This window comes from Trachemys scripta, chromosome 6 (assembly GCF_013100865.1).
Source record: "Trachemys scripta elegans isolate TJP31775 chromosome 6, CAS_Tse_1.0, whole genome shotgun sequence".
Taxonomy (NCBI): Eukaryota; Metazoa; Chordata; order Testudines; family Emydidae; genus Trachemys; species Trachemys scripta.
The window spans coordinates 37,625,086-37,652,417 of NC_048303.1; the positions used below are offsets into that span (position 1 = coordinate 37,625,086).

Below are 27,332 nucleotides of genomic sequence, written 5' to 3' on the forward strand. Positions count from 1 at the left end.
GGTACAAAGTGGGTGACCCCCTCCTCTATTAATCCACTGAGCCATTCAGTTTCCAAACTACCATCAAATTACATTTTTCTTTTTTGCAATAAATTTATAAGACTCAGAGTTCACTCTAACGGTTTGGTGTAAGGTACTGACTGCCCTCAAGTCCCAAATCAATGGTAATTAACAGCATTCAGCATATTGAAGGAGGGGGCTCAATGCCTTGCAGGATGGAGCCTCAATACCTGCAATCGTCAGAAGTTAAAAAACTTTGAGGGCACAAAAATATTTTGACCACTGCATCGGTGAAGATTACCTGACCTCACTTATGCCACTTAGTTTTTAAATGTATTAAACAGTCTGGTAATAAATCATGAAAATGGAAGTGCATAGTGGTAGTGGCGAATAAACAGCAACTACAATTGTACAATAAAGACATTACATTGTTTGCAGTTTTGTAAAAGGCTGCACAAAAGTCTAGGTAACATTTTATTAATCACTTCCTGAATTCAAAATATTGTTTGTGCAAATTTGAAGGGTTAGAAGTCAAATAAGAATCTGCAAATCAGTTACATAAGGGAAGCACAAAATCAATGTCAAACATCTGCTTCCTAGGTATATTTTAAAAATGTATTTCAGATATAAAGCACAATATAGGTTAACTCTTAGAATAGTCTCTGCACGGCTCTTCACAAATAAATTTCTTAAATGTTTTGCTCCTGGGTAAAAGGAGATTTAATGAATTTTTTGCTCATAGGCCAATTTTAAAGGCTCAGATACAAATTTTACATATGCCAAAATCACAGTATTCCTAAAAAAAGTGTCCTATTATGTCCAAAATAAAGGAAAAATGATCTACTTAGAAATATATTAACTAGGTATGGGCTTGTCTACATAGCACAGGCAATGCAGGCTATGGGTTGTGATTTCTAAAAGTGCTCTAACGTGTTGTGCTCTAACTGGCCAGAGTAAAATCTGCTGGCACTGTCTAAAAGTGCCTAATTCAAGTTAACGGTCTTTCAAACAGGAAAAGTTTAACACAAACGAGGTACCTTTTAGAACATGGCAGCAGAATTTACATGGGGCAGTTAGAGCATAGCACATTAGTGCATTTTACAAATCACACCCCTGTGGCACGCTTTGCCATACTGTATAGGTAAGCCCTATGTCTTATTAAGAAGGTACAGCAGTAAGGTTCAGACTATGGCCCCAATTCTACTCACTTATACTGATTTTACACCAGTATAAATGGAGTAATCCTGACACACTGACTCTCTATACCTGCAATGGGCTTGAGGTAATTTGAAACAAGAAATATTAGTATTTAGGTTCCTGATCATCCAGCTATTATAGACAACGGGGAATTTTGCCACTGACTTCAATGGAGCAGGGGCTGGTCTTTAGACAACAGGGCACATGCTGTGTTACATAATAGAAGAAAAGATTTTTGGTTTTATAAAGCCATTGTGAATTTTATAAAGAGAATGGTGAATGGGGGTTGAAATTATCAAGAGTATCCAAAGTGCCAGTCTTTGATTTCCCTTACCCCTTTTTAAAAAGGTGAGTAGGTAATCTTAATGCCATAAATTGACACAGGACTGGGGCATTACTGTAGAAAACATTGCTGGATTGTCACTTAATATGGATAACAGTATATGCCTTATACACACTCGCCTGAAACCAGTGAGTACGTATTCAGTCGAGCTCAGCAGTGCCTCTGCTGCTGCCATGGTACCACGGCTATACTGCTATTTATACACGCGCTAGTCCCATGAGAGCTAATGTATGTGTACGTGAGCAGGGGAATCACACCCATAGCTCACAGTGTAGACACAGCCTTACATCTATTTTACAAAGAAGAAAAGGAAACTAAAGAATGATAGGTGTTATGTTTGTCCATGTATAGATAGGGCCACTTTCTGAGTATGATAGAAAACAATCACCATGTGTTTCAAAGTACATTACCAGATCAGTTTTAAAAGACTGTTCTTATTTGTAGCAAAGATTTACTATTTCTTCCCTTACTCTGTCCCTTCAAAAAAACAAAACAAACAAAAAAAACAACCCTCAACCTTTCTTCTACCTCAATGTCCTTATTTTTATTCACCAATGTCTCTATTTATTGCTTTTAAGTGGTGGCTGATATGGAATTATGTCAAACATGTAGGTTTTTATTTTAATAATCAAGATTTTAGAAAACTTAAAATTAATAAAAATGTTTCAACAAATTTTGTTAAAAATTCCAGTGGAAAGCACATTTTAATTAGTTCAAATCTTTCCCTGCACATGTTAGCAATCTGAATATTCTGGTCATGCATGGGAGCTAGCAATCAAAAACGGACTAGAAATTAACCAACCACAAAAGTTTATACAGCTAGTCTATTTTCTTGGTCCAACTTGCATAGAATGGAAATAGTGAAACACCATTAATTGCAAAAAACAACACGTAGATTTCCCTCCCACCCCCAAATATTTCATTTTAATAACCTAAGGTGTGGATATTTGTAAATAAATGTACTTTTAAAATATATAGATAATTTTTTTTTAACCTGACAGTATTGTAAAGCACACATAGGATAGATTTGAAAGGTAAGCAATCCTAATCTTTCAGGGTAATGAAAGCTGAATGCACTAACTCCTCAGTCGCTACTAGAGGAGTCTGAACTATCAGACGATGAATGTTTTTCTTTTTTTCTCTTCTTTTTTTCTTTTTTGTGATGTTTTCCTTTCTTAGATTTACTCTTTTTCTCCTTTTTTCTTTCTTTTTTGTGGGATTTCTGTTTTTTTGGTTTTGGATCTTCTTCTTCAGTGACACTTGATGAATAAGATCTGTTAAAAAACAAAATTAATACGGATTACGTTATCAATCAGGGTATGTATGGGTGAATCATATATTCACTTTATTTTTCTTTCTACACTGAATTTAATGCTGGAAATTGTATAAACACATGAATTCGTGCAGTCGGTATAGAGGTTGTCTACTCCAGCCTGTAATGGGCAAATCAATCAAATCCATGCTCATCCAAACTTTGGCCTCTCTGATGAGGCTGCCTCACCAGGAAAGCACTCCTTAACTAACAGTGTTCAGAAATGTGTAAGTTATGTTTGGAAAGAGTTAGTTACTCATCCTTGTAAATTAATTACTAATTGTATCTTACTGATTTAAACGTTAATTTTATTTCTTTGCTCTGCCTACAGCATTTTCCAAAATATGGAATGTAGACAGTTCAAGGTTGAAACTTTATTGATAGGCAAATGATCTTATATGTTTAGGTCTTTAAAAAATGGATAGAAAGCACGAAATCAAGGCACATAACAAGATGAAACCTTGACCAGAAAACCTACAGTAATAAAATCTAACTTAATACCTTAAAACAAATGGCTGTACTACCATTCCCGTTCCCACAATCCCTGCCAATTCAGAGAGCAGATGTTACCAGATGCAAAAGATGTATACATTTTCATTAAACTGAATTGTCTGTTTAATAAGAGATAAATCTGGTGTGACATTTAGAATATTTCATGAATATGTAGTAACTTGGTTTTAAGTACAAAATTTAATAATGCAATTGGGGGGAGGGGGGAGAGGAAGTCCTCTTTACCTTACTTAATAATAGCTTCATAAACTTAATTGTTACTACTTGTGAAAGTAAGGTACGCAGGATTTGACTTCTTCATAGTAATAGTCAAAGTGCACTAGGGAACTTTTAGTGCACACTAGCAGGGTCCACAGAGACAGTGTGCAGAATTAACATAGCTACACCTTAATGCCCCAACTGACTTCAATGCGGGTACTCAAAGTGCATAAAGTTAAACTCCTGCATAAATCTTTGTAGGAACAGAGTCTTAGTATGGTGATTGGTAGACTATCAAGCAAATAAAGTATTATTTTAAATTCTCATTCTACATAGTTTTATTTTGTTGTTTAGAGTAAACAAGAGTTTTCTTTTAGCATTTGTAATTGCAATGTCTAATCACTTTTTAGCCATGTTCCGGATTTGTTTGCAAAAGATTAGTAGTATGTTTAGTTTTATAGGGTAAAAATTCTGTATCAGACATTCAAATTTAGTAGATGTGCTTTTGTAGAAGCAAAAATAAAGGTTAATGTGCACAGGATATAAAAATTTGGTAAGTATATTTTGGACTTTAAAATATTAAGAAAATTCTGTTTTGGGCTTAATTAGGTATTTGTAAGTTACCTTTTCCTTAATTTCTTTGATTTGGATTTTTCTTTGCTTATTCTTTTTAGAGTCTTCTTTTCCTCCTCCTGACTTGTATCTGTGGATATAAAAATTGCATTTTATATAAAATATTTTTCCTTTTCAACTTCAAAATTAATTTAAAAACTCTCACTGAAATCAGTAATTTTTTTTATTGCTAATGTTTGTTTCAAAGACCAAAACATTTTGTGCTATTTTGCAGGTTCATTTAAAATATTTTGCAGAGCAGCCGCACTTTGGTTACACAACTCACATTGTAAAGGACCTGCAGCTAAGTACTGAGAATAAAATTAGATATGTGAAACATGGCCACTTTTTCTTTTTCTTTCTTTTTTTTTTTGTTGGTGTGCTTCGGTGGCGCTCCGGCCGCTTTTTTTTCGTGTGTATGTACGCGCTTTGGCAGCGCTCCGGCCGCTTTTTTTTTTTTTTTTTTTTTTTGTGCTTTAGCGGCATTCTGGCTGCTTTTTTTTTGGCGCTTGGGGTGGCAGGAGCCACCTTATGTTCGCGTTATAGCCATATTCGAGTTATCGCAGGGCGCATTATAGCGGGGTTTCCCTGTACCTTCTAAAAATGAAACCTACATCTATCTCTGAGTTGTGAAGAATACGTATTAAGGTTATAACAATAAACAAGAACGCACTTTTACGAAGAAATCCATGATTTAATTGAATCTTTCTGACTTTCTTCCACCCTGCTTGGAAACAAGCCCATTTTATTTACAACCCCATCTGGAACTCTTGGCTTCTTCTCGCATCTGTTCCCTACCTGGAATCAAGTGTCCTCTGTGATGTTGGGCCTAGTTGCCAGACTCTAGGCAGAGATTTTATGTTCCTCTGTCTGGGCAATCCTAGCTTAACCTGCCTCCTTCTCACATTTCATTTGCTTCTTGAGTTAATTTAAACTTGAGTGAAGTGGCATCTTGGGCAGCTGTTGCAAGGCTGTTAACCCCTTCATGTCTTAGGATGTATGTACCCCACACCTGACTGTCACACAACTGATTTAAAAAAACAAAAAACACTTTCCACAAAGGAAGGCATCCTTTTAAGGATACTTTAAGCCAGTGCATCTTAAACTACCCACAGACCACCATGGATGCCATAGAAAGGTATCCTTAAGTAGTAAGACTTTATCCTAGGAACTCAACCCATGTACTCCCAGGAGGGGAAGCCCTGCTGAGAGTTTACTTAGATCAATCATCTGAAGACTGATACTGGGGTAGGGGAGATGGTATTGAGGACGTGACATCATTCCATAACCATGAAGATATCATCACTAAAACAGCTGATAGTTGAGATTCCAAACAAACAATAACAAAATTGTATAAATAGAGAAAATACACATCTAGTTTACAGGCAGATTTCAGTTTTAAGAGATATTAGTAACAAAGATATGTAAAACTTATAAATTCAAAATTCATAATATTAAGGTTGCTAGTGTTTATTTTAAGTAATTCCGTAATATTAATACCATGACACCAGATGCAAGGATGTATCATATCTGATTATAATACTTCCTTCAGCCTTTGAATTAGATGTTTCCCAGGAAACATCTACCTTTAAATGCTGAATTTGTCCATCCAATTAAAATCATGTGTGACCATCATTCTTTTCTGTCAAAATGACTTTTGAGGTTTAGCGGAACAAGCAGCAGGAAGTGGGAGATGTGTTTAAAAAACTGAGAGAGAAAACATTCCCAAAAAACCTAGATGAGTTTTCAAAAATGCTGTATAGAGCACCTACAACTTAAGGAAGAACATTTATACTAGATAGGGATAACACAATATCCTCTAAACATCTACATACAACTAACTGTTTCTCTCTAGGGCTACATTTACCTTTGTGTTTCCTAAATGAGTGTCCATTCAGAGCCATGGTTTCAGAAATCCCTAGGTCCACAAGTACACAGTTTTTCTGAACAACTTAGTTCCTATCCACAAGTTCAAAAGAAAGGCTTTTTGGGAAAGCAAATTCAGCAACTCATTTTGCCAAAAGAGGTCCTAGCATTTCTTTTGAAGTGTTCTAGCAATACAGGAGGAAAACATATGTTGGAAAACATCTCTCTACCTCGCCTTCCTCATGTCATCAGAATAACCACTTCACAGAGTATGTTTACACAGGAGTTAGAGGTGTGACTGTAGCTCATATAGAGATACCCAACCTAGCTTTAATCTTGCTAGAGTGAGTACTAATAGCACTGAGGTCACAGCAGCAAGGATTTCAGCATGGGCTAGTTGCCCGAGTTAGTATCAGAGTCCCAGGTGTGCTTGCACATCCCATGCTGACACCTGTGCTGCTGTGGCTTCACCGTGCTACTCACACTAGCTAGATTAAAGATAGCTTGGGTAGGTCTACACCTGCTGCACCTCGATTGCAGTATAGATATGCACACAGATAGGGTTTTGATTAGGAAGTGGAGGCAGGGTCTAGAATAAGAGAGCAATAATAATGCAAATGAGTAAAAAACATTAAGAAAAGTGCATCCATATCTAAAACACATATTCTAGCTCCCAGAATAACAAAGACTAACTGCAAAGTAACAGCAGAATATCATGCCCCAGCATTCCTAAATTGGGGGCTCACAGTATGCTAGAACAGACTCCCATCTGGGACCTTTTTGTAGGTTGAAACCTTAGCCCTCCTGCGTCATCTTCTGATCAACTTGCGTACTATGGACTAATTAACCCCACCTGGTTTTCTCTTCCTCTATAGAGACTGAGCTTCATTTCCCCAAGACAGAAAGCGAGCAGTTATCCCTCCAAATGTTAACTGTCAAATCAAAACTATTAGCTGCATTCAAACAAAATAATGCTTAAGAACTAGAGAGACAAAACAGACTGAACAAAGAAAAGCATTTAAAGAGGCATCATTTACTTGGGGGAAGGAGAGAAAAAAAAAGAGAATTGTTTCAGCTTTATGCAGTAAACAAAGGATAACATCAATGAAATAATGTATATTACTTTCCCTGCAATGGGCATTTGCACATTCCAAAACTCACAATCTTTTGGATTTAAGAGCCTAAATGTAGGCACCCATGCTTGAAAATCTTGGTCAAATGTTTTTAAGTAGAAGCTTTTCTCATTTTTCCACAAGGTGTCAGGGGGGTCTCAAATCTCTTCAGCCTGGAGCCATGCCATAAAAGCAATTTTTTTAGGTCACTGGATAAGACAGAGTAAAAAGTGAACTCTACAAGAGTTAAATGACAGTTACAGGACTTTAAACAAGATAGCTTCCCAATTTAGCATTATGCTCTGTTATTTAAAACATACTCTTTTTCTCTGGTAAGGCCTGCAGTTTCCCCAGCTCCTCTTCCTCGCTGTCTTCACTGCTCGTACTGCTAACGTCTAAAACAATGTCTCTTTTGGGGTCCACCCGGAGAAAGTTTCTGCATTCAAATGTCAGATGACCAGCTGAATAAAAATCAAAAAAGAGTAAGCCATGAGCAGAAATACTTCAAATTATAAAATAATGTTAAAGAGTTACTGCTTTGTGCTGAGAAATATGTGTTTTCCCTTCCAGTGACAAATTATATCTGCAGTAACCAAAGGTTATCAACTAAGAATGTGTACGTATACTATGTCATTCATTATTTTCTAAAACATATGTGCATCGGTGTGAGTTTCTAGTGCTTTATAGACACATTAGGAAAAAGGAATTTGAAGCTAGCTTACACTGAACTTATTCTGAAACATGAGGATTGAACCAGGAAGGTAGATGTGGGGTGGAAGCAACTGCTTGCCATTAAAAAAAATCTCAATATATTCTTTCTATGATCAGCTCAAAAACAAAATTCCAGGATAAAGGTGAAATGAACTAACGACCCTCTCCCAATTACTGTAACAAGCGATAACATTTCTATCTTAGAGATAATAGACTAATTCCTTTTTAATGCAGTCAATATTATAAATGCTATTCATTAAAGCACCCTTTGTCTGCAGCAGCAGTTATCCGTAGCAATGTGTATTTTAAAGAAAATTAGGGGCCAAAAATCTTAAGTTTGTATCCAGGCAACAGAAACTCCTAACTCATCTGAAATAATGGACCTGGGGAAAAATGTGAAAAAAGGAGCTCCAAATCTATGATAATTTGTAAAGCTGTCAGCTGAAAAAATAATTTAGCCCCATATAAAAGGAAAAGGCTGCTAGAAGTCTCAGCAGGAACCAGGCTACTTACTGCTACAAACACAGCTTCTTCACATCAAAGATAATCTCCTGAAGCCAAAGCAGTAGGGAACATTAAAACAGAATAGGTTACTTGGCTTTCCTAATTTCTTTCATATCCAGAAAGTTTACAACACTGCACATATCAAACAATTAATTCTATACTAACATCTAATTGCCTTCAGAGGCGTTGACAAGTAAAGCAACGCAGTGTCAAAACTTGCTGGAAGAAAGTCTACTCTCTCTCTCACCATGTAACCTTTTTCTAAATCAATTAAAAATGGTTTGAAAGGTTTGTCAACAAAATGTTCATTAATAATTAAGGGAATAATTAATTACTTAAATAGTATCAAACATGTAATAAGAAGATTTAGTATTAATTTTTTTAAAGACAGACTATAAACCAGATCAAAACTAATTCTGTGCTAAGATGTTAAGAGAGAATAATCACTGAGCTTCCCAACGTTTCCCAACATACAATGTTGAAATGATAAAGAACAGCTACAGTACTTGCAAGGTAGTGTGTTATGGTAGTGTCTTCCAAAGTGTGGGCATGCAGAAGAACAGCCTTTGAATTGTTCTTTAGAGTCTCAGCTTTCATTAAAAAAAAAAAAAAAAAGAAGTATATCTGGTATAGTTGTGAAATGACTGTAATTAATGCAAAAATTCTTGTTTGAGCTTGCAGAGAGCCTGATACAATAGTTCTCAGATGTGAACTGCTCATTCATCAAAATGGGTGCCAACTCAGATACCAATGAGGATATGTAAAATGTCAAATTTGTTAGCCATTTCACTTCTCACTGAAGCATGTAGGAAAGAAGTAGTATCTTATTATTAGGACCCTACCAAATGCACAGTTCATTTTGATCAATTTCAAAGTCAGAAGGCTTTAAATTTGGCCAATTTCATGTTTTCAGATGTTTACATCTGAAATTTCACCTGGCGGTCCCAACCCAAAAGGTACCCGGAGGTGGGTCTGATCCCCCTGCCACTGAGCAGCCCTTCAGGTAAAGGGGAAGTCCTGTCCCTCCCCAGCCCAGCAAGGATTTGCAGCTAGAAGCCCCTGGCTGGGGCACTCTCAACAGCCCAGGGGAGATCAGATTTCACAGGGAAAGGCTTATTTCATGGCCCATGACACATTTTTCACGGCCGTGAAATTGGTAGGGCCCTACTTATTATGAAGATCTACACTAAGGTTTCCCACAGTGTGGGAGTAGGGAGCACACAAAAAAAGTATAAATTATGATAGGCAGGTTTTTAACAACGCACTGCAGAGGAGGTGTGTTTGTGTATGTATGTATGGAGGGGGAACTGTTTCATTTTCCCGAAGAGAGAGCTCAGCTTTCAGAAGTTTGAGAGAAACTGCACTCTGGGCAACTTTATACTGCCTTCATACTTACGATAGCCACACTTCTTGCATCCTGCCCTGATATTATCCTTATTTCCACCTGAAAACAAACAAACTTCCATTAATAATTGGGTGTTACTAATTAGACCTTAGTTTCTTTTTATATTTGACTTGACACTGCGTTAAAGTACATACGCATTCTGTAGTGATTTATTCATTAGAAAAGTCTATTAGAAAACCTAATATCTGGTCTATTGTCCGGCTATGCCGGAAGGACAGGAAACACTGGATGTGTTTTAATTAGGCTGCAACTTTATTCCTAAATGTCTGGGAGTACCAGGCAGATAAAAGTTTACAGTGCAGATAATTCTTTAATTATTTACATACACCCGGGGATAGGACTGCCCCTTACCCATCCTGGTCCTCTGCAATCCGACTGCTGGGACCTCTCACCCCCTCCCCAAATGAGGGGGAGGACTCGCTGTCGTACCAGTCCCTAAACACCTATTTCCACTCCTTTAAAGAATACCTCCTTTAAATCCTTTCTCAATCTATTTTATCTGATCACTGTATCCATTCCCTATGGAGTACCTGCACTGGACATCTGCCACAAGGAGGCACCAGCAATTAGCTTGGCTGCCTTACCCCATATCTAGCTGGGTTCCCAGAAATCTTCTGATGCCTTCTTCAATACCAGCCAAAAACATATCAGCTTCTAAGTCTGCAGGTCAACCCCATCTGCCATGAATAACTCTTGCCCGATATGCTATGTAAGGATGAGAAATCACCAACTCCCTTATGCCATCCATGATTTTGGCTACCTCCCTGTTCTCAGACCTCCTACCCTTGTCCACCCATGGAGGCTTCACAGCTTCCTGCCACAGCCTGTATCACAACATGCCCATCCATATAGTTTTTACTCCTGGGAAAAGTTCCAGGATCTGGCTCAAGTCCCTCTTAGCTCTGAACATTAAGTCCACCTCTTCACACATTCCTAAATCATTTCCCCCGAGGTGAATGACAATCCTATCTGGTGCATGCACACAGGCCACCACACTATCAGAAGGGGCATAAGCTGCTCCCATAACATGCACCTCCCCTCACCCTTTTTACTTATTTTGGTAACCAAAAGCATTGAGCCATAATGTAAAGGGAAACAGAAATAACTTAGAGAATTTTTCACTTGACCAGAGCTCAAAGAGCCGGGAAGTTACAACATCTCCAAAGTCACTTTTCTACAGCATATCCTATCACAATAATCCTGATATTCCATGTTAAAACAATTAGTGCCAAGTACTTTTAGATAAATCCACTCTGAATGACTGGAATAATCTATTTTAATGATGTTTTGCATTTTTATTTTTTAATTCTTTTCCTAAAGAATGGCAACAAATGAAAATTAGCCTACTGTTAAAATATGTTAATTACAACTAAATATTGCCTTTAAACTAAATGCGGGGCTTCTTTTTGCTATATACATTTATTCAAGCAATTATATAGCTTAACTTTCCTTTAGAGTCTTAATTTTTACTTTTTTATTTTAGAAAATAGTGAATGATGCATGTCTTATTTACCAAATTTTGTCACTAATTATTTTTGTCAAGCTCTAGTTGGATAAATAATAAAATTCAACTAAAAATTTCCCAAAACATTTTTAATTAAATAAAACCACCTTAAAGGTGCTGGATACATAGGAAAAAAAAGTTTATCATAGTATGTTTTGCCTTTAAGGATACGTCTAGACTGCAATTAAAAACTTGCAGCTGGCCTGAGCTAGCTGACTTGGGCTCATGGGGCTTAGGGTAAAGGGCTGTTCAGTAATCAGTGTGGCCATTCGGGCTTGGGCTGGAGCTGGGCTCTGGTATACCGTGAGGGAGCAGGGTTCCAGAGCTCAGGCTCCAGCCTGAACCCAAACGCAATGAAGCAGCCCTTTACCCCAAACCCTGTGCACCTAAGTCAGCTGGCATAAGCCAGCCAGGGGTTTTTAATTTCAGTTTAGACATACCCTTAAACTAACACATTTATTAATACATTCTTTGTTGATCTATAGTTAGTGAATTTAACTGATTGTTTCTGGTCGCCATGTCCTTCAAGATTTTAGAACTAGTATATAAGTAAATGAAGCATTGGTTAGGTAAGCTTACCTCACATAACATGATAAAGGCCTAATCCTTACTTAGTGGATAATTGATTAGCAATTAGTGTATAAATAGATGCATAAGTAATATATGAGCAATATATATGTAGATTCTGTATGCCTGCATAATTGAGTATGGTTATGACCTCTGTATAATCTTCCGAGATAGGACAGCGTGAACAAAGGTTCCTGGCAATGAATAACAACATCTGGACATTCTGTTATTGAGTTTTTGGTGTGTCTAGGGAAAATGAGGGAAGTTTCTGTCAGATAACTAGAATTGATAGTTTTGTTATTGTTAAAAATTTAGAAAAACATGTTATATAACTTAGTGTGCAATCAGGATTATCATATAGGGTAGTACATATTACCAAATAGAAAAGGAGCGATTGTGCTAAAGAATGAGGAGTGTTGATAAAAAGTGATATGTAATATTGTATGTAAAGGATCATGTTGGGACCTGAGGTCTCTGTCTATCTGACAGACAATTCATTAGCCTGCTACCTTCCACCTGATCACTGAGATGTGGCACTCCGTACCTGTGTGAATTAAACCTGGATACTGGATTCAAGAACTCAGAGTTATCAGCAGTCTGTCTGCTTTCCTTGGGTTTGTGAGTAAACCTGTGGGCCTTGCCGAATGGGGTTCTGAAATATCACTAAATAGTAGAGATCATCCTCTTACACGTTGTTTTTTATTTATAGATTGGAAGAGGAAAACAAGCTTTCCTGCTTTTTCAACTCCCAAAAGGTTTTTTAACTTTGAATGAAATAGTCATTGAACTGAACTAGTTGAAATAAACTGAAATGATTAAAATACTCTCTCTGCATCTACAGAAGAGGCTACTGCTGTCAAAAGCTGATTTAGCACTTCAACAAAAACTGGTTCCAGGTGCTTAGCCAGTGACTTCCACCAGTTCAGAGCTTTGACTTTCTTTAATACTTTATCAGGAAACGTACTGATTAATAGTATTTCTTGTATTTAGCCTAGAGGATTTTAATAGATTATAATAAGTTTAGGCCTTAACCTAAATTGTCAATTTAAAAATTAATTTTCAACCAATTACTTTTTAACTATATCTGTATGTAAATTAAAAAAAAATTTACCGATTTAAAATCCAAAATCCAATTTGAATAAAAAAAAAAAAAAAAAGATTTAAGAAAACACAAAACAGATTTTCATTCACCCTACAATCATTACAAATTATATAAAATTTGTCATGTGCACTCATGCATTAATTGTACATACGTATTTCCACAGATACAAAATCTAAGTTATGATTTCTAAACAGAGATAAACACAAACAAGGGCGCAGTCAACTCATGCAGTTAATGGCAGTTAACTCATGCGATTTAATCGCGATAAAAAAATTTTAATCGCGATTAATCGCACTGTTAAACAATAGAATACCAATTGAAATTTATTAAATATTTTTGGATGTTTTTCAACGTTTTCAAATATATTACAAATTACAACACAATACAAAGTGCACAGTGCTCACTTTATTTTTTATTAAATATTTGCACTATAAAAATGATAAACACAAGTAATATTTTTCAATTCACCTCACACAAGTACTGTAGTGAAATCTCTATCATGAAAGTGCAACTTATAAATGTAGCATTTTTTTGTTACATAGCTGCACTCAAAAATAAAACAATGTAAAACTTTAGAGCCTACAAGTCCACGCCATCCTACTTCTTGTTCAGCCAATCGCTCAGACAAACAAGTTTGTTTACATTTGCAGGAGATAATGCTGCCGGCTTGTTTACAATGTCACCTGAAAATGAGAACAGGCATTCACATGGCATTGTCGTAGTCAGTATCTCAAGATATTTACTTGCCAGATGCGCTAAAGATTCGTATGTCCCTTCATGCTTTGACCACCATTCCAGAGGACACGCATCCATGCTGATGATGGGTTCTGCTCGATGACGATCCAAAGCAGTGCAGACCAACGCATGTTCGTTTTCATCATCTGAGTCAGGTGCCACCAGCAGAAAGTTGATTTTCTTTTTGGGTGCTTTGGGTTCTGTAGTTTCCGCATCGGAGTGTTGCTCTTTTAAGACTTCTGAAAGCATGCTCCACACCTCATCTCTCTCAGATTTTGGAAGGCACTTCAGATTCTTAAATTTTAGGTCAAGCGCTGTAGCTATCTTTAGAAATTTCACACTGGTACCTTCTTTGCGTTTTGTCAAATCTGCAAAAAAGTGTTCTTAAAACTAACAACATGTGCTGGGTCATCATCCGAGACTGCTATAACATGAAATATATGGCAGAATGCAGGTAAAACAGAGCAGAACACATACAATTCTCCCCCAAGGAATTCAGTCACAAATTTAATTAACGCATTTTTTTAACAAGTGCAATCAGCATGGAGGCATTTCCTCTGGAAAGGTGGCCGAAGCATGAAGGGGCATACAAATGGTTAGCATGTCTGGCACGTAAATATCTTGCAATAACAGCTACAAAAGTGCTATGCGAATGCCTGTTTTCCCTTTCAGGTGAAATTGTAAATAAGAAGCAGGCAGCATTATCTCCTGTAAATGTAAACTAATTTGTTTGTCTTAGTGATTGGCTGAACAAGAAGTAGGACTGAGTGGATTGTAGGCTCTAAAGATTTACATTGTTTTGTTTTTGAGGGCAGTTATGCAACAACAACAACAAAATCTACATTTCTAAGTTGCAATTTCATGATAAAGAGATTGCATTACAGTACTTGTATGAAGTGAATTGAAAAATAGTATTTCTTTTGTCATTTTATAGAGCAAATATTTGTAATTGAAAAAAAAAATAAATAGTGAGCACTGTACACTTTGTATTCTGTGTTGTAATTGAAATCAATATATTTGAAAATATAGAAAAACATCCAAAAATATTTAATAAATTTCATTTGGTATCCTGTATCAGAGGGGTAGCCGTGTTAGTCTGAATCTGTAAAAAGCAACAGAGGGTCCTGTGGCACCTTTGAGACTAACAGAAGTACTGGGAGCATAAGCTTTCGTGGGTAAGAACCTCCTTCTTCAGATGCAAGATGCACAGGACCCTCTGTTGCTTTTTACATTTGGTATCCTATTGTTTAACAGTGCAATTAAAACTTGAGTTAATCACGTTAACTGCAATTAATCAACAACCCTACTTTTAATATTTTGTTTTTGATAATTTAGTAAATCAGCATCTTAGCTGATGCTTTCATGCAGAAATAGTTTCATTTGTGATATTAAGGTAGAATAGGTTATATCCTTTGTAAAGCAATAAGCTAGGATGTAAAAAAAAAAAAAATTAAAGAGGGTAGAAACAAGCACAGGTCAGATAATGTCAGAAATCAGACACTGAGAATTCTCCCTACGGTAGGATATTTTGTACAAAAAAATCTGAAGAACTTAGCCTTCTGAAAATGATGTTAAAGTTGCACGATAATTTCATTTGTGTATTTTTCTGATTCTTTTGTCATGGCTGCTTAATTGAGTTGAAAAGACACCAGAAGATATTCAAAGCTCTTTATTAATAACAGAATACTTCTGCAGATTTAAATTGAAATTACATATACAAAATTCTTTAAACTAACCCCCCCCCCATTATTATATATCATTAATATTACCCTAGTGTCTATGAGCCCTAGTCATGGATCTGGACTCCACTATATTAGGTGCTTTTCAAATACAGAACAAAAGTCAGTCCCTTTATTCCCAAGGAACTCACAAGGAACAAGCTGACTGCCCATTTCTTCTTTCCTTACACTGACATGACATGACTTCATTATGGAGCAGCTGCTGGCACTTCATAGTTAAGGTTGCAACTATAAACTGATTCTCCCTCTTAAACTCCCCCCCTACTCCTCCTGCCCCCCAATGGAAAAATAAATAGTGTCCTCAAAATTGGTTTGAATTAGATCCTTTAACTAATTCTAAGTCAACAGGACAAGAGATTAATGATATTACATCATAAAAATAATAAAATAAAAATAACCAGATTTTAAATGGGAACTTCAAAATAGTACACCAGCTCCTAGCAAGCTATCTTTGGCTTGCTGGGAAGCTCATTGTCTTCAGGAGGCTCTGCAAAACACCAAGGACCCATCAAATCCACATGTAAGAGTTTTAGAAAGCTAATTTGCCAGTGTATTAAAGGACATAGACAATCTATGCAATACAGGGCACATACATATTATGAAGCAGAGTTTTCTGCCAGTCTCATTTCCTCCCTGACACACATCTCTTTCAGACTCCCTAAATTCAGCAGGAGGATTCCCACTTCAGTCCACTGGTTGAGGTCTTCAGAAGTGGGACACTTGCCTAGAAGGATGGTGAGATGCGGCAAGCTGCAAGACCACAGGACTTAGGGATGGCAGAGAGGGAAGAGACTACTGAGGAGGCAGCAATCTCTCATCCTTGTTTGTTCTCTGTGTATGGGCTCCATAGCTGGCTGTGGGCCCCTGAGTAATCAGCAGAGACAGCTCTGTTTGCTGGTGTCTTAGTAGGGGCCATGTGGTTCTGACCCTTTTACTTTTGATCAGCCCTGCTGTTTGAAGTCTCAGTAGTTAATTACTCCCTGGTAGTGATGGTTGGGGCTGAGCTGAGCTAAGCAGGGACACTTGTTATAAAAAGTCACTTGCTAGGTGAACTCAAGAGCTGTGAACAGAGGTAGCTAACATGATAGTTTGGGAAGGAGTTCAGAGGGGGACAGAGATAATTTCCTGAAGCTGGGACTTCCTGTGCATGAAGTGCAAGTTGATGGCCATGCTGAAAGAAAAAAAAATTGGATTAAAAGGGCAAGTAGAGATACTACCGAGAATCAGAGAAGCTGAGGAGTTCCTAGACAACTAAGTTCAGGAAACTTCAATATCTCAGGATCCTGGAAGAGACAAACTGGCCATCAAGGAGTCAGAGAGAGAGAGGAACTCAGCAAAGGCATAGCAGTGCTTAATGACCAAAGGTAGAAGTCAAGGTGGCTTTCTACACAGTTGGAGGCTGACAACGATAGGTAGGCTGCAGCCACCAGAGAGAAGAGGATCTAGGAGGAATTCCACACAGCTAGAAGTTTACCATCGATACCAGGTCCTCAATGTGGAAACTGTGGAAGATTTTTCTGAAGATCCGGCTGGTCAATGGAACACAGAGCTGTGGATGTCTGCTTGGCCCAACCTGTAAGAAAATCAAGCTTGCCCACAAAGAGATCTTCAACTGGTGCCAAGGAAGATAGATGATCTTTGTTGGGGATTCTACAACAACAAGAATAGAAAGAACATTCTGCCAAGGACTGACAGACAAAAGGCAGCATGCGGCCTTCCCAGAGCCAAGAAATGTCATGTCACACCAAGACTGGATAGGCTTCTGAAGTTGATGGGTAAGGATCCACTGGTGAGTCTACATCAGCCCTAATGCCACTGCACTGTGGGATATCTCACAGATTATAGGTGACTTCAGGGAACTTAGAATGCTGCTGAAGAAGGAGAATGTCCAAGTGATCTTCTGTCTTCCTTCACCAAAGGACATGGAGGATCTCCAAGAAGTCAAAAGATTCTGAAAGTGAATCTCTGGCTAGGTAAGTGGTGAGGATGTATGGTTTTAACTTTATGGAATATTGGTCCACTTATGGGGAGAATTGGCTGTACAGTTTGGATTGCCTTCATCTCAGTAGAAAAGGAACCAATTTTCTCAGGGACAGCCTGGCTACAGTAGTTAGGAGGGTGTTAAACTAATAACAAAAGGAGAGAATAAGAAGAGGGAAGAAATGGGCATTCATTTAACACAAAATTGAGATGCTGTAAACACAATTAATCAAGGAACCAAAGGACAAGAAGAGAAAAAAAAATTCTTTAATTATGTATACGCCAATGCTAGGAGCCTGAAATTGCTCATTTATGAACAAAAATTTGATCCAGTTGGTGCCAGAAACCTGATGGGAATATTTGCACAATTGGAATGCAAAAATCAACTGCTATAATTTATTTAAGAAATATCAAGTGGGCAAAAGGGAAAGGGTAGTGGCACTCTGTCAAAAATGACATTATCTGTTTCCAAGTGAATGAGAACTCAGAAGAAAGTGATCCATATGCATTCAGAGTCAATGTCCTAACAGATATACTCCCATTTTGTGCTTTTAGTTATCGTCTGCTACAGACCATCAAATAACACTAAGGAACAGGGTGACCTGCTTGTTAAACACATATCTATAATATGTAGGAAAAAAAGTTGTGTGATCATGGGGGCCTTAAGTTTGAGTGACATATGGAGGTCACATGCTGTCAGTATTAACACATCTTCAGAATTTCTAAATATTCTAGATGACAATTTCCTAACTCAAGAAGTATTGCATCCAACATGGACAAATTCTATATTAGATCTCATCTTTACAGATAAAGAGGAATTCATCACAGAACTAAAAATTAGTGGTAGCTTAGGTACAAGTGATTATGATTTGATCACATTTGTCACATGCAGGCAGAATAAAGTCCAAACCAATAATATATGCACTTGGTGCTTTAAAAAGGCAAATTTCACAAAACTAAAAACAATTATGAGCCATATCAGCTGGGAGGAAGAATTTAATCACAAAAATGTGAATGATAATAGGGAATTGTTTAAGAACACTTTACTAGATGTCCCAAAAGCCATAATACCACAATCCAGAAAAGCCGTACTGGTTAAAAAAAAATGACCTGGCTTAAAGGAGAAGTGAAGGGGGCTATAGAAAATAATAATGAGAATGATGATAAAACAATATATAACAAATGAAATAAAGGGGAAGTTAGCAATAATGAATATATATCAGAAGCTATGAATTGTAGACAATTGATAAGGGAAGCAAATGGACACAAGGAGAAAACTATGGCCAGCAGAGTTAAGTACAAAAAGGATGAGTTTTTTTAAAAGTATATAAGAACATAAAGAACCCTAACAATGGTTTTGGATGATTACTAAATGGAAATGGTGGAATTATTATTATAACACAGAAAAGACAAAACTGTTCAATAAATATTTCTTTTCTGTATTTGGGGATAAGCCAGATGATTTAGTCATCTCATATGATGATTACATTCTTTCCATAAAGATCTCTCATGAGGATGTTAGACAGCAACTATTAAAGTCAGACATTTTTAAATTAGTAGGTCCAAATAGCTTGCATCCAAGAGTTTCAGCTTTCACCTTTATTCAACTGCTCTTCTACTAAGAGCTAATTTTATTTCCATACTGAGAAAACTTGGATATTTACATTAAGCAGAGGCAGAGCTGGATATCATCTATATACTGTTGACAATTCAGCCTGAACATTGTCAGCAGCATTCCCAGGGGTTTCACATAGATATGGAATAAGGTGAGGAAAATAAATGAGCCTTGTGAGACACCGACTGCAGACAGAGGCTATGGAGGTGGAGAAACCGTTGCCCATAACAATCCTTTGGATTTGGTTTGAGAGAAAGGACTGTAGTCATTTCAGGATATTTCTGTTCATCCCCACACTTACTGGGCTGCAATAGGAGTATTTGGTGATGTTGCAGAGACCCAGCAGAATTAGTATGGAATTATCTCCTTCCCTTGACTATGATCAGGAATAGATCATCCAAGAAGCCAAAGGCTGCGTCTGTCTGTCTCTCTTTTTGAAACTTACGACTGGAGAAAATAGGGATTAATATGAGAATTGAAAGACACATAAGGAACCGGTTAAAGGGGAGACTACAACTGGCCATAGCAAAAGCTGAACTGTCAGGCTGGAGGAAGGTTACTAGTGGAGTTCCACAGGGATCAGTCTTGAGACCAGTCTTATTTAACATTTTTATTAATGACCTTGGCACAAAAAAATGGGAGTACGCTAATAAAATTTCCAAATGACACAAAGTTGGGAGGTATTGCCAATATGGAGGAGGACTGGAACATCATACAAGAACGGTGGATGACCTTGAAAACTGGAGTAATAGTGTTACCCATAATTTGACAGTCCTGCGGTAACCCCAGAATGTGGCAATACTGCCATCAGCCATCTTGTATTTTCAGGTTTCAGAGTAGAGGCCGTGTTAGTCTGTATCCGCAAAAAACAGGAGTACTTGTGGCACCTTAGAGACTAACAAATTTATTAGAGCATAAGCTTTCGTGGGCTACTGCCCACTTCTTCGGATGCATATAGAGTGGAACATATATTGAGGAGATATATATACACATACAGAGAGCATGAACAGGTGGGAGTTGTCTTACCAACTCTGAGAGGCCAATTAAGAGAAAAATTTTTTTTTGAAGTGATAATCAAGCTAGTCCAGTACAGACAGTTTGATAAGAAGTGTGAGAATACTTACAAGGGGAGATAGATTCAATGTTTGTAATGGCTCAGCCATTCCCAGCTCTATTCAAGCCTAAATTGATTGTATCTAGTTTGCATATCAATTCCAGCTCAGCAGTCTCTCGTTGGAGTCTGATTTTGAAGTTTTTCTGTTGTAAGATAGCCACCCGCAGGTCTGTCATTGAATGGCCAGACAGGTTAAAGTGTTCTCCCACTGGTTTTTGAGTATTACGATTCCTGATGTCAGATTTGTGTCCATTAATTCTTTTGCATAGAGACTGTCCGGTTTGGCCAACAAAGAAAATAACAGAACACCACTAGCTGTCACCTTCAGCCCCCAACTAAAACCTCTCCAGCGCATCAGAGATCTACAACCTATCCTGAAAGATGATCCTTTACTCTCACAGATCTTGGGAGACAGACCTGTCCTCGCTTACAGACAACCCCCCAACCTAAAGCAAATACTCACCAGCAACCACACATCACTGAACAAAAACACTGACCCAGGAACCTATCCTTGTAACAAAGCCCGATGCAAACTCTGTCCACATATCTATTCAAGTGACATCATCATAGGATCTAATCACATCAGCCATACCATCAGGGGCTCGTTCACCTGCACATCTACCAATATGATATATGCCATCATGTGCCAGCAATGCCCCTCTGCCATGTACATTGGCCAAACCTAAGGTGCCACAAGTACTCCTGTTCTTTTTTTGAAAATAGAAGGAATGTTTGGACAGCCGACCTTGGTTTGAAGTGCCTCTGACATGTGTGTTTTATTGTTATGACTAGAAATGCTTTGACATGAGATAATGAATAGTTTGGTGAAATTACGAGAATTGGTGACTTTTGGAGGTTACTATGGTGATCCACTAGGAGTCACTGTAAGTTATGTGCTTTGTTTAAAGTTAGCTATAAAAGATAAGGTAAAAGAATATGCTTTGGATCAGACCGAGGAAGCTTTTCTTTAGACAAGGATCTGACACCTAAGTTCCCCAGCAGCTAGATGGAAGGAGGGCCCCCGGAAGGCTGGCTGTTGATTCCTCAAAACCATCTTAAACTATGGTAGATTCAGACCTAAATCTGAATCTACTGCTACAGCGTGTGTGTGCATGCGCATGTGCTTGAGACCTAATAAAAAAGTAGTTTTTGGTAAATCATTGATCAAATGGAGGAGCTGTGTCCCCACTGATTTATTCCTGACACTGCCTACAGAGAAACAGTTAAATTACCACTGCTTTGGCTTCTGAAAACCCTAGGTAGCAATAGGATGAAATTTAAAAGTGCAAAATGCAAGCTCATGCATCTAGGAACTAACAAGATTTTTTTTCTATAAGCTGGGGACATATCAGTTGGAAATGACAGAGGAAGAAAAAGACCTTGGAGTTTTGGTCAGTTACAGAACGACCATAAGTCACCAATGTGATGCAGCCTTCAAAAAAGCTAATGCAATCCTAGGATGCATCAGGTAAGGTATTTACAGTAGATATAAGGAAATGTTATTACCATATTATAAACCACTGGTTGAGACCTCATCTGTAATACTTAAGAAAGATGAATTCAAACTGGAACAGGTGCAGAGAAAGGCTACTAGGGTGATCAGAGGAATGAAGAACATACTTTTCAAGAAAGCAACAGAGGGTCCTGTGGCACCTTTGAGACTAACAGAAGTATTGGGAGCATAAGCTTTTGTGGGCAAGAACCTCACTTCTTCAAATGCAAGTAATGGAAATCTCCAGAGGCAGGTATAAATCAGTGTGGAGACAACGAGGTTAGTTCAATCAGGGAGGGTGAGGTGCTCTGCTAGCAGTTGAGGTGTGAACACCAAGGGAGGAGAAACTGCTTCTGTAGTTGGATAGCCATTCACAGTCTTTGTTTAATCCTGATCTGATGGTGTCAAATTTGCAAATGAACTGGAGCTCAGCAGTTTCTCTTTGGAGTCTGGTCCTGAAGTTTTTTTGCTGTAAGATGGCTACCTTTACATCTGCTATTGTGTGGCCAGGGAGGTTGAAGTGTTCTCCTACAGGTTTTTGTATATTGCCATTCCTGATATCTGACTTGTGTCCATTTATCCTCTTGCGTAGTGACTGTCCAGTTTGGCCAATGTACATAGCAGAGGGGCATTGCTGGCATATGATGGCATATATAACATTGGTGGACGTGCAGGTGAATGAGCCGGTGATGTTGTAGCTGATCTGGTTAGGTCCTGTGATGGTGTTGCTGGTGTAGATATGTGGGCAGAGTTGGCATCGAGGTTTGTTGCATGGGTTGGTTCCTGAGTTAGAGTTGTTATGGTGCGGTGCGTGGTTGCTGGTGAGAATATGCTTAAGGTTGGCAGGCTGTCTGTGGGCAAGGACTGGCCTGCCTCCCAAGGTCTGTGAAAGTGAGGGATCATTGTCCAGGATGGGTTGTAGATCACTGATGATGCGTTGGAGAGGTTTAAGCTGAGGACTGTAGGTGATGGCCAGTGGAGTTCTGTTGGTTTCTCTTCTGGGCCTGTCTTGTAGCAGTAGGCTTCTGGGTACATGTCTGGCTCTGTTGATTTGTTTCTTTATTTCCTTGTGTGGGTATCGTAGTTTTGAGAATGCTTGGTGAACCAAGCATGTATCCAGAAGCCTACTGCTAGCTAGCAGAGCACCTCACCCTCCCACCCTAACCTGTTGTCTCCACACTGATTTATACCTGCCTCTGGAGATTTCCATTACTTGCATCTGAAGAAGTGAGGTTCTTACCCACGAAAGCTTATGCTCCCAGTACTTCTGTTAGTCTCAAAGGTGCCACAGGACCCTGTGTTGCTTTTTACAGATTCAGACTAACACGGCTACCCCTCTGATACTTTCCAAGAGGAGACTTAGGGTACGCCCACATAGCAAAGAAAAAACCCTGGCTTACCCATGCCAGCCAACTTGGGCTCGGGGGCGGAGGAGGGGGGAGAGGGGGCTTGGGGCTGTTTCATTGCTGTGTGGAATTTTGGGCTTGGACTGGTGCCGAAGCTCTGGGACGCTCCCACCCCGCAGGGTTCTAGAGTCCGGGCTCGGTCCGAGTCCAGAAACCAACACAGCAACGAAACAGCCTCGCTGCCTGAGTCGGCTGGCACGGACTAGCTACAGGATTTTCTTTGCTGCATAGACATACTCTTAAGGAGCTTGACTTGTTTAGCCTAACCAAATGAAGGCTGAGGGGAAATACGACTGCTTTCTACAAATACATCAGAGGAATAAAAAGGGAGAAGACCTATTTAAGTTAGGGACTAATGATGGCACAAGAACAAATGGCTGTAATCTGTTCATCAACCAGTTTAGGCTTGAAATTAAACAAAGATTTCGAACTATCAGAGTGAGGTTCTGGAATCAATGAATCATAGAATATTAGGGTTGGAAGAGACTTCAGGGGGTCATCTAGTCCAATCCCGTACTCAAAGCAGGACCAACACCAACTAAATCATCCCAGCCAAGGCTTTGTCAAGCCAGGCCTTAAAAACCTCTAAGGCTGGAGATTCCACCATCTCCCTAGGTAACCCATTCCAGTGCTTCACCACCCTCCTAGTGAAACAGTTTCCTAGACCTCCCGCACTGCAACTTGAGATAATTGCTTCTTGTTCTGTCATCTGCCATCACTGAGAACAGCCTAGCTCCATCCTCTATGGAACCCCCCACCCCCCTTCAGGTAGTTGAAGGCTGCTATCAAATTCCCCCTCACTCTTCTCTTCTGCAGACTAAATAACCCCAGTTCCCTCAGCCTCTCCTCGTAAATCATGTGCCCCAGCCCCCAATCATTTTTGTTGCCCTCCGCTGGACTCTTTCCAATTTGTCCACATCCCTTCTGTAGTGGGGCGGGGGAGGGGTAGGGGAGGGGGACCAAAACCAGACAGAATACTCCAGGTGTGGCCTCACCAGTGTTGAATAGAGGGGAATAATCCCTTCCAAGGGAAGCAGTGAGGGCAAAACCCCTAACTGGTTTCAAGACAGAGCATGATAAGTTTATGGAGGGGATGCTATGATGAAATTGCCTACAATGGCATGTGGCCCATCTACAACTCTTAGTAACAAATATCTCTACTCCAACAGCCAAAGATTGGTCATTAGACGGGGAGCATATTTTTTCCCCAGGTATCTAGCTAGTGTGTTTCATGAACACGCTCAGGGGCTAACAGATTGCCATATTTGCAATGAAAAAGAAGCCAGACTGGGGATTTTCACTTTCCTCTGCAGCATGGGGCTCAGGTCACTTGTAGGGTTACAGTACTGTAAGTGATGGATTCTTTGTAATTTGAAGTCTTTAAATCATGATTCAAGGACTTCAATAATTTAGCCAGATTATGGTTTTAGTACAGGAGTGGGCGGGTGAGATTCTGTAGCCTGCAATGTGCATGCCAGACTAGATAATCATGATGAGCTCTTCTGGCCTTAAAATATCAATATAAAGCAACTTTTCCACAACATGAAATCGGGGTTTCTTTCCTTCAGTCTGTTTTGTTTTGTCGCCACTTCCCCTCCAGGCTGATACACGGTCCCCACTCGCTTTCTGGCTCTTGTAAAGCTTCACTTTGTGTTCTCACCCTGGGCACCTTTTTGTAGGATTGCCCCACCTGGTCTGATCTCCCATCTCGTCTGTGGGGGCACTCTTCCCTCCCCCGCGCCCCCTGCTCTTTACTCACTCTCCCAGGAGGGGTCCTGCCCCCTTCAAGTAAGGGCGACCGGATGTTTCACTGTGGGGGGCCCCCACCGCCAATGCGGGAAGCCGACGGCCCGGGCAGCCAGGCTCCCTTCCTCGCCTCCCGCGCCAGGTGTCTCAAGGTCTCCTCGGGCGCCCGCTCCCCCCACGCCAGGACGGATCTCTCACCTGGCAGCGCCATGGAGCCAAGGGCCCTGCAGCGTCTTCCCCAGCCGAGCCGAACACAGGCAGTGGCGCTTCCCGGCCGGAGGCCTTTGGGCGGCGCACTCCGGGCCGCACCATTAGACAGGGCGAGGAGGGGTGAGTGAAATCACCCCGGTGACGGGGGGAGGAGGCGGGGCGGAGCGGAGGAGCCGGGTCGGTGTCAGGATTAGGAGGCGCGACGGAGGCGGCGTGTTTCTCAGCGCTTTTGCTGCGGCTCCACGCTCGGCCTCTCGCCCCGGCTGCCTCCCCCCGCGCCGCGGCGCCGGATCCCGGGGTCCAAAATGGCGGGAGGTTTGCGGGGCTAGTCGGGGATTCCGCAGCGCCGGGACTGGAGCGAAAGCGGAGCCGGGTCCATCCTCGCGGCGCCCCCTCCCCTCAGCCCTAGCCCAGCCCCGCCGCCAGCATGAGCAACATCTACATCCAGGAGCCTCCGACCAACGGCAAGGTGAGCCCCCGCCCCGGGCGCGCCGGGGACGCGTGAGGGGGGATGGGGCAAGGGACCAGCTGTGAGGCTGGGAAAGGCGAAGGGAGCCAGGAGCTCCACTGACCATCACCCGGACCCCCGTTATGCAAATTGTTCCTGTGCCTGTGCCACACTTCTTGGCAGGTGCAAGTTACATTGGCGTACAGTAGCCTCCGTCAGCGCATAGCTCCTGTACCTGCAGGCTTGGCTGCTTGCTTCGGCGCTGCGCATGTTCACCAGGAGTGCTTGGGTCGATGCAGAGTGCGTGCACCAAGGGTGCGTCTCCCAGTCTGCAAATCTCTACCGTCTAGCGCAGGGGTTCTCAACCCGTTTCTTTCTGAGCCCCTCCCCCACCCCCCTAAAAACTCTAGGACCACTTGTGCCAAAACAATGGGTTCTCTGCATATAAAAGCCAGGGCTAGCGTTAGGGGGTAGCACACAGGGTAGTTGCCTAGGGCCCCATGCCATAGAAGCCCCTGCAAAGCTAAGTTGTTCAGGCTTTGGCTTCAGCCCCATGCGGAGGCGCTTCAGCTTTTTGCCCTGGGCCCCAGCGAGTCTAACGCTGCTTGGCAGACCAGCCCTGAAACCTGCTTGCGGCCCTGCAACAGGGCCTGGAGCCCTGGTTGAGAACCACTTCTTTTGGGAAGTTTTCTCCTGTGGTGGGATAGAAATGACTCACTCAGTGATCTCTGGGAGATGAGTCAAGTTCCCAGTATGCAACTTAGAATAATAGGGTTAGAAGGGACTGCAAGGGTCATCTAGTCTAACTCCTTGCCAAGAGGCAGGATTTGTTGTGGTTAAACCAGCCAAGACAGATGGCTCTCCAGCCTCCTTTTGAAAATCTCCAGTGAAGGAGCTTCCAAAACCTCCTGAGCCAGTCTGTTCTATTGTCCTATTGTTCTTCTGGCTATGAAGTTTTACCTGAGATTTAATCTAATTTAAACTTTCTCCATCCCGTAATGTCATCCCTATCCCATAATTCTTATGCTATTTTTTTAAAACCCACAAACCTGCATGGCACTTATAGCTGCCTGCAAAAAAAAATTGACGCCTTCGAGGAGCATTGGGCGCTGTCCGGGGTTCTCTGCTCGGTGTCCCCATCTGGTTCACTTCGTTTGACCCTTTGACCACACTCCTATCCCTGTTCTTTTATTAGTTGTCACCTGTAATTTTTTGGTCTCCAGGTCCTGTGGCCCCCCACTTAGGCTGGGGGGATCCTTTAGCCTGCCCACTTCCTGGATCCCAATAGGATCACTCTCCTGTAGCCAACTGGCCTGACCCTGTCACAATATATATCTTGGGGAAATGGCTGGAGCTGTGGATGGTTAGACTGCATCATTTTTTATTGCATTTCTGAATATCTGTTGTAATTTTTACATTAGACATTTTTGGGTATTTTAACATATTTTGATGCTAGGACATTCTGTAGGCTTTTTTGTTTTTACTACTACTAAAGAATAGATATTTACTCAGTCCTTCTTAATGCAAACAGTTCCATCAGAGCCATTACAGACTATGTTGTGAATACATAATTAAAGGTTTTCTAAAATCAGGGGAAAAAAAAAATCTCTGACAGAAGCAGAAGACAGGGAAGACAGAGCTCTGTGCTATTGTCATGAAAATTACAAATACAGAACGCGCAATCCTCTAGTAATAGTAGAGCTGCAGGAAGAACTGCAACAACTGGGGACATGATGATTTCTTTGAGGAGAGACTCCTGAGAGTCATAGCAAAAAACAATTCAAGGTTATTGATGGAGCACTGCGTCAGTGCTCATTTCTCTGGCTCACATTGGTGAGATCACATCATAGGGCAGGTTTGGGACAACGAGCAGTGGCTGCACAACTTTCAGATGCAAAAGGCCG

At 40.3% G+C, this 27,332-nt stretch overlaps 2 protein-coding genes across 4 annotated transcripts in view; one reads left to right on the top strand and one right to left on the bottom strand.

Moving 5' to 3' along the window:
* Positions 1-431: 431 nt before the first annotated feature.
* On the bottom strand, positions 432-25,220 carry SREK1IP1 (SREK1 interacting protein 1). Of its 2 annotated transcripts, XM_034773083.1 has the most exons (5): positions 24,962-25,220; positions 9,762-9,809; positions 7,467-7,611; positions 4,185-4,256; positions 432-2,814 (listed from the first exon to the last, which is right to left on the bottom strand). In XM_034773083.1, exons 1-5 carry the CDS (start codon positions 25,080-25,082, stop codon positions 2,625-2,627), a joined length of 576 nt encoding a protein of 191 aa, XP_034628974.1. In that variant the 5' UTR covers positions 25,083-25,220; the 3' UTR covers positions 432-2,624. The 2 variants fall into 2 exon arrangements, with proteins under 2 accessions (XP_034628974.1, XP_034628973.1); XM_034773082.1 differs by lacking the exon at positions 432-2,814 and having other exon boundaries at positions 4,142-4,263; positions 7,471-7,611; positions 24,969-25,122.
* Positions 25,221-25,269: 49 nt separating this feature from the next.
* Positions 25,270-27,332, top strand: part of CWC27 (CWC27 spliceosome associated cyclophilin) — a 206,432-nt gene continuing 204,369 nt past the window's right edge. For both annotated transcript variants that reach the window (XM_034773080.1, XM_034773081.1), the window contains exon 1: positions 25,270-25,449. In XM_034773080.1, coding sequence (XP_034628971.1) covers positions 25,408-25,449 — 42 coding nt within the window. In that variant the 5' untranslated portion in view covers positions 25,270-25,407. The remainder of the gene's footprint in view (positions 25,450-27,332) is intronic.

Excerpts from the sequence above, each read along its gene's own strand:
- SREK1IP1 (XM_034773083.1), bottom strand. The coding sequence starts at position 25,082 with ATGGTGCGGCCCGGAGTGCGCCGCCCAAAGGCCTCCGGCCGGGAAGCG. Across the intron at positions 9,810-24,961 it reads ATGGCGCTGCCAGGTGAGAG|GTGGAAATAAGGATAATATC; the intron begins ATCCGTCCTGGC and ends GTTTGTTTTCAG. Across the intron at positions 2,815-4,184 it reads TCAAAGAAATTAAGGAAAAG|ATCTTATTCATCAAGTGTCA; the intron begins GTAACTTACAAA and ends GTTTTTTAACAG.